Below are 12,136 nucleotides of genomic sequence, written 5' to 3'. Positions count from 1 at the left end.
TAAAAATATTATTCTCTAAATTGCTCTTGCAATTTCCATTTAAAATGTAGGGTTTGATGGGAAGCGATGGCTCACCAGGTCAGCCTGGAGCCCCAGGATCTAAGGTAAAGAAAATTAACTTAACAAGATTGAGGGCTTTGTGCAAAATGACCATTTAGGTACTTCAGTCAAAGTTTTAACTACATTGATTTTATTTTGAATGTGGTTTGAAGTCTATGAACAAGCACTTGTAGGAATGAAGTCTTAGGCAAAAACTAAGCATATAAAACATGCTAACGTAAAGCAGGCCTGGTTTAAGCTGGAAAAGTTCCAAGATCCTGCATGACTCAGCCCTCTTCCCTTACTGGCAGCTCAGGGGACTGAGGAATACCCAGAGCTCTATGGGGCTCTGTACCCAGCCCACCATCTAGAGTATCTGTAGTGACCACTGAGGGTAACTTTACCAACTTCCAAGTCCTCTTCTTGGTTTTTTATTTAGTGGAATGTATGTGGGATTTTTATTTGTAAAATGCCTTGTAATGAGTTTTATCCTCCCTTGGGACTGTGGATAAGATGGCACATTATCTTAACTTTCACATTTAAAAAGTAAGGCACGCTTGACAATATATTTAGGTGTCAGGTGAGGTTATTCTTAAGCTAGAACTGGCACTCTGAGTACCATGATTCGACCGTTTTCTAGGTGTACAGAGTCATGTGTAAGAGAATTTCTTTTTATTAGAGGATCAGACCGGGTACCTTCTGGCTCAACGCAAGAAACTATTCTTGACTACTTAATAAGTAGATTCTAGGATAGCCTTCTGAAAGGAAGTGACGGAATTGCTGTTTTGGAAGCATTCAACCTTTAACTGGACCAGGGAAATAGATCCTGGCATACAAAATGAGTACATGGCTTAATCTACTCTACTTTTAATTCTAAAGTACCTAGAAAGAGATAGGATAAAATGTCGTTGGGAGCCCAGTGATTAGGGAAAAGTAGCTGCCCTCTCACCAGAGGTGGACCCTGTGGGTGCTTGGAACACTGTGAGTCCTAGCAGTAGTAAGTGTGCACTTGCCAAGTGGAGGTTCTCCATCATGTTGCAAGGTCATGTTGTAAGAAAAAATAGAGTAGTTGTATATTCCTTAAATAACTGGGTACAATGGACTCTCCCATGACGTTCTGGATCCTCTAATTCTTAAGAACGCAGCCTAAGATTTTGTCAGCATTTTTAATTAGCCACTTAGCATCGTTGGCTCACACTGAGCTGGAGGTCAACTAAACCTGCTAGATTTTCCATAAAAGACGTTAGAACAATGTACTTGTGGCATCCACCACTTGGGTAGGTCTGCTGTTGTGGCTGGGGAGTCAAGTGGCTGATTCTAACATCACAGTTTGTTCTTACATAAATTACTATAAAGTTTGATTTCCCTCATCTTGTCCTTCTACGATTATTTTGTTAAAAATAGATTCAAGATGTTAAAATTATACCTCTTAAATGTAATCTTTTCAGTGAAACATTTCAACTTGTTTTCATGCAGTATATTACCTCAGGTCTTAGAAAGTTTTTCTGCCAAGGGCCAGATAGGACATGTTTTAGTCTTTGAGGGCCATATAATTTGTGTTGCAGCCACTCAACTCTGCTATTGAAATGTAAAAGCAGCCACCACGGTGTGGATGTGCCTGTGTTTCGTACAAGTTTATTTACAAAAAGAGGCATTGGGCTGACTTAGCCCACAGGCCATAGTTTACTTGCCTCTATGTTACCTTACCCCTCTGGTTTTGTCAACTAATATATTTGTGAACTATGCCTTCAGTAACAATTGATATAAGTTCAAGAGTAAGACAAAAAAAGCTGTGTTAAGCAAGGCAGGGATGAGGCTGAAATTCTGTGGTAGATCTTTAGAAAACTTCCAATTTAGATTATAATACCTCTTTGTAAAATAGCCATTGAACCATTTATAAGTCGATTTTACCCTATCATATTCCAGTTTTATAAAATATTATCTAAATGACATCAGGGTATATTAACATAATCAGGTCATGTAGCTTTTGGCAAGTCCTGTCACCTCTGAGTTTCAGCTTAATCATTTGTAAAATCAGAAAATTTAAGGAACCATTGTTCTATGGTATAATCATGCTTTTATGTGCTAAATGCTTTAATTAAGTCCAAATAGTATGCTCACGTGGTTCTCAACTTAAGCTGAGAATGAAAGTGGTTCCCTTTACGATCAGTGAGCCTGACCTGGCTCTGGGTGATCATCGCCCCCCACTTCTAGGTGTCACACCAACCTCTTTAATTATAGGTTTTTGCCAGACATTGATTGGGTTGTGATTTCAGGTGTCCAAGTATATTTGAAAGCCAGAACCACCACTGACAATCTCTCCTGATGATCCAGGAGGCAGGTTGTCTTTTATAACCAATCCTCTTTTCCTATCTTACACTCTTTGCTCTGACAACTTGGTCTTGCTTTCCAAATGTCTGTTAGCAAGGACTGCACTGGAATCCTGAAAAAGAACGCAAACTAAAAGTTTTCTGATTCATGCTTCTTCCAAAAGCCACTCAAAAGTGCATTTGAGGCTAATTTTCTTTTTTCAGTTGCATACTGAAAATGAGTCACACAGAGAAAGCAAAACAGAGAAAGATGAAGATTTCCAGCCTAGAAGATGCTATTAAGATACATGTGTCTGGCTTGTGCAGCACAAAGACCTAGCTAATTAGTGCCAGTCCCTAAAGATTGGAATCTCCCTTTTTACTTCGAGCTGCCAGCATCAAACAGGCTGGTAGAAAGCTTTATAAATATGCGGACTCACTTCCCTGCTTAAAAGGGTTTTTCTTAATAAGTAGGCTTCACATATAGATTCTATATTTCAAACAATTGGAAAGTTGAAAATGCAAAAGTTGTTTAAAATGTATTCCCTTAAGTGTCTGTATCAGATATATGGTGACTAAATTCAAAAAATTTCAAATGGCTTTGATGCATTGACAGGGAAATAAAGGTGAACCTGGACTTCAAGGGCTGCCTGGGTCTTCTGGGCTCAAGGTAATTAATTTGTTTTGAAGCATTTGGAAATGTTTTCAAAGAAGTATGAGTTCCTCTCATTATTTGATGAGGTTAACATTTGTATCCTTTAAGAAAAGATAGATGAAATGAAGGATTACCTTTTAACATAAAATTAGGGTACCTGAAAGCCAGTGGTGAATGTGGGCCAATTTCATTTCTGTTTTTTGGATATTTTATCAAAGTTTGGGTAATAAAGGCATGAAATATGCTTTAGTTTGGTTTTTCTAGAATTAGTAAAATTTGGATGCTAATATGAACATCTTCTCTGGTCCAGAGAATATCACGCTCTTATGTGGCTGAATGAGTGTGTCTCCCCTGGTGGTGGCGTTTCTTTGTTTGCTGATTGATGGGACTTTATTTTCAGTCTGGGAGTCACAGTTGCCTTTACCAGTTTCCTCCAAACCAAATAGTTGATGTTTATTTCAATCAGATTTTCAATTCTCTTCTAGCCTTTAAAAATCTAGAGTAATATTCAACAGCGCACAGTGAGCAAAGAGAACAGAACTTAGTTTCCACAGAAGAGAGTTGTTTTTATTTAATATGACAGAGTTTGGGACTAATGGTAAAGCAAATAAAGCAAAACCAAAACTCCATGAAGCATATTCAGGAGCATGTCCTATCTCTTACAATTTTAACCTAAATATTGTTGATACATCATCATTATATACTTTCACATTGTAAGTCTTTTTTTAAAAAAGGAAATAATCCCTATGACATGATAGGGAGTAGAAAAATTGAGTTAAGATAACTTATGGACTATTCCTTGTTCTGAAAACAGCTCAAGAATTTATGTCTAAGAAAATAATATTCCATATATATAAAGTAAAAATCATAAATTTGCATATCTAACTACAAGGGTGTTCACCCCAATATTGTTTATAAAAATAAAAACTGTGAAAGTGAATGTTTAACAATAGAAATTTTATTAAATATGGTAAATCAATATAGTTGAATACTATTCTGTAATTTAAAATTTAAAAAAACATAATGGCATATAAAGAACTCAAAATATTAATATATTTTGAAGTAAATGATTATGTTTACTTAAGTTATGCATACACAGCACATTTTAGTATCTAAGTTGTGTACGTGTTTGTGAGAGGTAGAGGGAAAAATATATAACCAAATAAAAATAGTGGGTAATGAGATTTTCAATAATTTTATTACTTCTATTTACTTACCAGTTTTGTAACAATAAAATAAGTTTTTTTAAAGGAGGATTATGAGAAAAAGCAATTTCAAGAGGATGGGAAAGTATTAGTAAATACAAAGAGAGATACCTGTGTTTATTATTTTCACTGCTTTATTATTTATTGTTGACATTATAAATATAATAAAAATACCAAATGTTTATAAAATTTTAAAATATGATATGATCTCAGGATTTCTTAACTAGCAAAGATAGGAAAAAATATAAGAAGTTTTATTGGGACTTCAGTGAACTTTACTATTCTTTACTATTTCTATAGTAATAACTCTAACAAAATTTTTAACTATCAGTTTTAAATTTGAGATGTATATAGAGATAAAAACAGTGGGGTTTTTCACAAGCAGTAAGCCTGTGATCTTCATGTGAATTCTGTGTTACTTAGGGAGAACCAGGAGCAGTGGGTCTGCCAGGAGAACCAGGATACCTGGGTTTACCTGGAATTCAAGGGAAAAAGGTATGATATTTAGGACATATAATTCAATGTTAATCAGCTGTTACCACGTAAGTTTTCTTTTTGTGCATGTAGTGTAGAAGGGCCAATTACGCATTCAATGATGAGCTGACCTATGTATTTGGTGTACATATAATGTGTTCGACCTCATGCTAAGAGCTGTGGCACCTTTCATGTCCCCGCATAGGTACTGTCTCCTAGATGAGGATCTTCGAAGAGACAGATCAAAAAATATAAACGTACAATTAAATAATATCTTGTAAATTCAGATTGTTCTGTGGTCAATCCAGATGTGTCAAGAACTTTTTAGGGAAAGTATTCCATGTGAGGCACTCTTACCAAAATGTGAATATCACTCTTACCAAAACTGGGGCAAAAGTCTGAAACAATAAAAATTACAGCCAGAATGCTTGACCATGGCATTCCTATCTGTGAAACAATTATATTACATAATAGTTCACTTAAAATTAATTTAAGGAATTTAAAACACAAAACATATATATTCATATAAAATGTTTTGGTGAGATAAAACAGCATCACTTTGGGTTCTCTCTCTCTCCTGTTAAGTAAAGGAACTCTGAGCTGTATCTATACAAATATTATTGTTGGCTTGAAGTCTTTGAGCAAGAACTGACTGCCCACCTGTCAGAGAAGTCCATGCCCCTGCAGATATATACAGTTCAGGTTAAAAGTGGATGTGTTGGCTTTTGTTCTGCAAAGGATACAAACTGTTATGTCTCCATCTTTGTATTCCTTGCTCTTTCAGTTTTTCTACCATTTCATTTTTTCTATCCCTCATGTATTATCTGCTCAGCCCCTAGATTACTGTACCTAGTGTGATCCCTTTTGCTCTGATGAGTGGCAGGCAGTACTTGCTGACACAGGAATGACCCTCATAGCAGCAATTAAGTGTTAGACCATCAGTGAAGATTAAGTAAACTACTGTGAATATGTTTGGATTTAGAGAATTTCCTTGTACAGAAACCTACCAGTTAAAAGAAAATCTGTATTTTATTCACTGTAAACACAAAACTCTACTCTTTATGTTTGGATAGCATGGTAGAAAGGAAATTTGGAAAGAGCGTCCAAGCTCAACCTTGGGCAAACGCTTACCTTTCCTGATCTGTGGGTACATTATAAGAACAAAGACACTGAACTAGTTGGTTTCAAACATCTCTTCTAGCTGAGAAATTCCAGGAAACAGTATTATGGAATATGAATTTCCCCCCAAAAGTTAATTTTTGAAGCATATGTTTTCTAAAATACTTTTTCAACGTTGTTTTATTTCATTTTTTCCTATAAATTTGTGGCCATTATTAGCTTAATAGTAGAAGACTTTTCAGTTTGATTTAATAAAACGAGATTTGTCAAAATATAGTCCTCTCTTTGTTTAACTTCAGATTGTGATCAATATAGAAAAGTTTTCTTCTTCCTTATAAAATAGAAATTGTAGTTAATTTTCTTTTGAACGTAAGAGCACAAGAAAGTATTCATTTAGAACATCATCTTGACATAATGTGTTTTTACTCTCTTCTCAAATATCATGTTGGAGTCAACTTTTGTTTATAAGGCACTTGTCGAATTTGCATGAGACCATATATTTTTCTTGGCAGAAGAAAAGCATGTTTATTTGAAAGGATACAGAATATATGACATTATGATATATATTAAACGGCCTTTTGCAGGGGGACAAAGGAAATCAAGGCGAAAAGGGCATTCAGGTATGCTACTGGCTTATTTTATTTTTTTGGCTTGGCAAAAAAACTCAGGGCTTCATTCTTTTTAATTCTTACATGGCTTTTCCAGCTCCTTCCTGTTTTACCGTCAATGTCTGTTAAATCCCAGCTTTCTCATTTTACTAAATTTCTCAAAACGCATCAAATCTAACTTTAACATTCGTCACTACACCACTATTGTAGGAAACTTGGGAACCAAGCGATTCAACAAAATAACATACGGATTTTATCACATGCTTGTAATATATATTTATTTACATATTTTATGGTGTGTTGGTTTCCACAAATGATTTGACATGGCTTATGGCATAAATAAATTTGATAAGAAACTGTTAACACCGTATATAAAACATATTCAAACTAATAAACAGGAGAATTATACCAGAAAATTAGATCAGTCTGAGGAAATCTAGGGAGATTTAGAAGGACGTTTGGTTTTTGGGTGGCTTAGCAACAAAGGCAAAGAGGAGAAATATGCTACAGCTTTGGGAGATGAGGACAGTTTCACCTCAGTCCGAGTGGCCCTCAGATGGTTTTTTCATTAACTGAACCCTGACCCGTGAGTAGGACGCCGCTAGCTGAATCAGTGACACACTGATCAGGAATAAACTATATCTGTTGGTCTTTCAGTCTTTTAAGCTCTAGAAATGTAAGACTTTTCCAATCATCAATTACAAATCAAGTGTCCAGACAGTACTTTAATGATGTTTTTAAGATTACAAAGCTCAGCTATAGGGGCTTCCCTGATGGTCCAGTGGTTAAGAATCTGTGCTCCCAATGCAGGGAGCACAGGTTTTATCCCTGGTCGGGAACTAAGATCCCCACATGCTGTGCGGTGTGGCCAAAAAAAAAAAAAGTTCAGCTATAGTGGCTGAGTCTTGCTACGTAAAACACTTTGCAAAATTCACAGAACTTTGAAAGCTCCAGAATATCTGGTGGCATAAAAGGAAATTTCAAATTTAGGTAATAATAGCATCAAAATCTGCTAAGGTCACAGTCTGAACACTGTTTCAGACAATGAAACTTGAACTAAGCCCCTTCCCCCCCATCCCACTGTCCTGACCATTCATTTCTTGTCATGGGTCCTGGGTGACTGTAATATCCTAACTGGTCTCCTTGAGTTCAGTCCACACCTTCCCCCCACACTTTTACCAGCATCAGTAACTAAGTTACACAACTGCTTAGGAGTCCTTCAGTGATGCTCCACACACATTTCAAGATAAAGTCCAGCCCATAAAGTGCCTCCTTGTTGGACTGAATCTTCTTTAGTCTTATCTCTTTGCCAGTCTACCCACTATTATCTGCTCCTGCCCTGCTGCTTTAGCTGGAAGAAATTATACACCTCTGTCCTGTGTCTTCTCTCCCTGCCACACCCCCGTCTTCTCCAGTTGGGTACCACTTACACATCCCTGAGGGCTGCACTCAAGGTGGAGTCATTTTTCCTACCCTCTTTATCAGATGCCCCACTGTATGTCCCAATAGTATCCGTTCCAGATATATAATTATACACTGCATCCTTATCGACAGTATTTTCATTATTCTTTTTTAAATAGAATTCCAATAGAATTTAGCTGTATATATTTTTATTGATATAATTAACATATAACATTGTATAAGTTTAAGGTATACATGGCACAATGTTAATATATAATAATGTATAAGTTTAAGGTGTACGAGTTTAAGGTGATATAATGAACATATACCATTGTGTAAGTTTAGGGTGTACAAGGTGCAATTTATATATTGCAATATGATTACTACTGTAAGGTTAGCTAACACCTTTATCATGTCACGTTAGTTTGTTCATGTGTTGAGAACAGTTAAGGTTTAGTATCTTAGCACTTTGAAATTTAGAATTTAACTGCTTATTAAAGAGATTAATTGCTTAGCTTTTGCACCACATAGTAAGCAACTTGAAGGCAACATGGGGACACTGCAACAGTGTCCCTACAGCAAATAGGGCCCCTGGGAATTCATTGATGTAAGTAAGTAAATGAAAAAACCTCTATGCAGGAGTGATTTACAATTTCAGTCACTAGATCTTTAATTGATTGTATATCTAGGTGTATGTTTTGCTAGAAACTGCTAATTATCCTGTTCAACATAGGGATGAAATACTAGAGTTTCAGGGTCTGGCCCAATGTCTTATACAAGGAGGATGTCCCAAAATATTAATTGAATGGACAAATGTGTTTATATCTTTATTAATTTTTTCTCTATTTGTCCTAACTTAAAGATTTTCATTCAAAATGTATTTTACAGTATATTTTTAATTTAAAAATGTCCTTCAAGTGATCTTCTTGCCCTCATGTGTATAATCAACACCGAACATGAATAATGTCATTGAAATTAAGAAAATGACCACAGCCACTGGATTTTTAAATTATTTTCATGCTGTGAACATGGACTCAGCAGAACATCCTCAACTGTCTAACATTATTTACATGTTCCCCAAAGTCAGTAGTTCGTTCCTTGTCTTTATCCATTTTAGCTGTAAGATTCGGTTGACGTTCCTCTCACTTCTTTTTTCTTCTCTTACATCATTTTACATATTTGCATCACTGCTCTTGTGACCTTTCTTCTAGATGACAGCACAGTACATAGTTTGTGTTGTATATGTGATTGCATCATATGTGTGCAAACTAATGAATAACATTTATTCAATTTTAAAGGGTCAAAAGGGAGAGAATGGAAGACCAGGGATTCCAGGGCCACAGGTATTTTTTTTTATGGAAAATGAAATAATGAATCACATAATGAACAATACTGAGAGAGGGTTACTTGCAAATAAAAATGGGTGGGGAGAAGGGGAGATGTAGCCTGCATTCTAAGTGCCCAAGGATGAGAATTCTAGTGGTGATGGTGATCACAACTTTAATCTTTTGATTTATATTTTCATTTTCCCATGCTGATACTCTCAGTGGCTGTGAAACTTGATTTTCAGTGCTTTCTTCTGACCAAATAAATGACTAAAGGTAGACAGTTCCACCCATTTCTTGGAGTAGTACTGGCCCAAGGCAGCCATACATGGCAGCATCTCTGTACCCACTGTTGAGTTTTGATTTTCTCCTTGAAATGTGAGTAGTTGAGGCCATACACAGTGAAGGAATGTCCTTGTTTCCCTCTAGTTTGTTCAAAGATATAATTTACTACACTAGAGATGAATTAAAATGCCATCTTGAGGAACTGTGTTGTGCAGTAGATACATAATAAGATTGCCTTGCTTCTTCCTTGACTAAACTCTCCTCATGAAGCCATGTTTTGGTGAGATTGCCAAGTGGCATGTAGGTTCAGTCAGAGCCATATTGGACAAATAAAAGCATCCAGCTGGGCTTCCCTGGTGGCGCAGTGGTTGAGAGTCTGCCTGCCAATGCAGGGGACACGGGTTCGTGCCCCGGTCCGGGAAGATCTCACATGCCGTGGAGCGGCTGGGCCTGTGAGCCATGGCTGCTGAGCCTGCGCGTCCGGAGCCTGTGCTCCGCAACGGGAGAGGCCACAGCAGTGGGAGGCCCGCGTACCACAAAAAAAAGAAAAAAAAAAAGAAAAGCATCCAACTGATTAGGGAGTGTGGGTGGGAGAAAGATTCAGTGATTACACTGACTCTGGAGGTAGGGGGATAAAACTGTGAGGTGATGTCTCCAAGGACAGGGGTCTCTGGGTCCCTCACTTGGAGGAATGGGGGAGACCATTGGTGTGGGGGGCAGTCTTTGAAAGCACATGGCCCCAAGGTTGTGTAAGATGGAGGGTGAGTGTTACATGTCAAAAAGTTGAGAACTTAGAAGTGAACTTCAGAGCAAGAATCACTGAAAGGAGAAATGGACAGAGTTTGCCTACGTACAGTTATGTGCAATACAAAAGGTCTTCCTTTTCCTGTCCCTTCACTCCACTCACACCACTGGGTGACAATCGGCTCTGTCCCTATTCCCCTCTGACCTGCTCTGTTTCCCTGAGTTAATCACACAGCATCTTTAAACAGCTCTCCTCATAGGAGGACCCTCACCCCTTCATCCATCACCCTCCGCAACCCAGGCCTTTTACCCCAAATTGTTATTCACAGTAACTCTCTGATAGAAGGATATTTTCTTTGGATTTTGAGTGCACAACTTGGTTAGCTCACTGATTGACAGATGACACTCTCTGCAAGTTTCCCCTAACTTGTTTTCTTTTATCTCACTTCTCAAGGAAAAGAGGAAGTCTGCTCCCCCAAGGCAGGATTTTGGTTCCCTAGAAAGCTTCTGTCCTGGGTGTGTTGGAAGCTGCGTTTTCCACCACCAGGAACTGAGTCTACAGGGAGAATGGCAGGGGGCGGGGTAGGGGCGGGGGAGCAGAACAGCCATTGCCTCTCAACAGCTGAATAGTTGTCCCAATCTCTCAAAGTAAACAAAGTCCTAGTTAACTGTCATCCTACCAAGGGCTGCACGTGTGTGATTTTTCTGGCGTTCACATTGTGAATGGGGTCCAAGAGAATGTTTCCCTCATGAAATCATCCTAGTGGATTCTCAGATGACAGCTGTTTTCAGTTTTAGCTCTCATTTGGTTCTAGTCCAGAGAGCTTACTATTTTATCTTTCCTCTTACTCTGGCTCCATTTGTAATATTCTGTCTGGTAGAAACCCTTGCATTTCTTCAGAAACTTCCATATTTAAAGAATGGCCTTACAGAGAGTGTTTTACTTGCTGATCGATTTTTTTTATACATCTTTATTGGAGTATAATTGCTTTACAATGGTGTGTTAGTTTCTGCTTTATAGCAAAGTGAATCAGCTATACATACACATATATCCCCATATCTCCTCCCTCTTGTTTCCCCCTCCCACCCTCCCTATCCCACCCCTCTAGGTGGTCACAAAGCACCGAGCTGATCTCCCTGTGCTATGTGGCTGCTTCCCACTAGCTATCTATTTTACGTTTGGTAATGTATATATGTCCATGCCACTCTCTCACTTTGTCCCAGCTTACCCTTCCCCCTCCCCATATCCTCAAGTCCATTCCCTAGTAGGTCTGTGTCTTTATTCCTGTCTTGCCCCTAGGTTCTTCATGAGCATTTCCTTTTTCTTAGATTCCGTATATATGTGTTAACATACGGTATTTGTTTTTCTCTTTCTGACTTACTTCACTCTGTATGACAGACTCTAGGTCCATCCATCTCACTACAAATATAGCAGAGGGAGGAACACTCCCAAACTCACTCTACGAGGCCACCATCACCCTGATACCAAAACCAGATAAAGATGTTACAAAGAAAGAAAACTACATGCCAATATCACCGATGAACATAGATCCAAACTGAAAATTAAAGTTTGATTAAATGTGTGGTAAAGGGTGCATGCCACATTGCTAGTACTGTAGCTTGCACATTTACTTATTTATTTATTTTTTCCCTATTAATTTTCAAAGGGAATTCAAGGCCATCATGGTACAAAAGGAGAGGTATGTTTCTTCATGTATTATGCTGTCTGTTCAGTCCTCATGGCTTGATTTTTAATACTGTATAAATCTAGCTATTGACATCACAAACAGAAAATATCTTTCATGTTCTTTAGTAGTTCCTAAATAGAGATTTTCAGAATATGTAGATTCACTGAATTAGGTATGAAATGTTACATATTTGCCAGTAATATTGATTCTTCTTCTAAATTAGGAGCTAATTTTTTTCTGCATGTTTCTCAATGAAGAATATTGTGTATTTCTACATCTATCTC

The 12,136-nt window shown here is 37.5% G+C and overlaps 1 protein-coding gene across 1 annotated transcript in view; it reads left to right on the top strand.

Moving 5' to 3' along the window:
* Positions 1-12,136, top strand: part of COL21A1 (collagen type XXI alpha 1 chain) — a 127,277-nt gene that overhangs the window by 110,704 nt on the left and 4,437 nt on the right. The window contains exons 19-24 of the mRNA XM_089918920.1: positions 51-104; positions 2,965-3,018; positions 4,632-4,703; positions 6,386-6,421; positions 9,109-9,153; positions 11,832-11,864. Coding sequence (XP_089775046.1) covers positions 51-104; positions 2,965-3,018; positions 4,632-4,703; positions 6,386-6,421; positions 9,109-9,153; positions 11,832-11,864 — 294 coding nt within the window. The remainder of the gene's footprint in view (positions 1-50; positions 105-2,964; positions 3,019-4,631; positions 4,704-6,385; positions 6,422-9,108; positions 9,154-11,831; positions 11,865-12,136) is intronic.

This window comes from Delphinapterus leucas, chromosome 10 (genome assembly GCF_059928025.1).
Source record: "Delphinapterus leucas isolate spDelLeu-1000000601 "Yukka" chromosome 10, BTC_Dleu_Yukka2, whole genome shotgun sequence".
NCBI classification, from domain to species: domain Eukaryota; kingdom Metazoa; phylum Chordata; class Mammalia; order Artiodactyla; family Monodontidae; genus Delphinapterus; species Delphinapterus leucas.
Note: the sequence above shows the minus strand (reverse complement) of the source record. Positions and strands in the feature narration are given on the sequence as shown.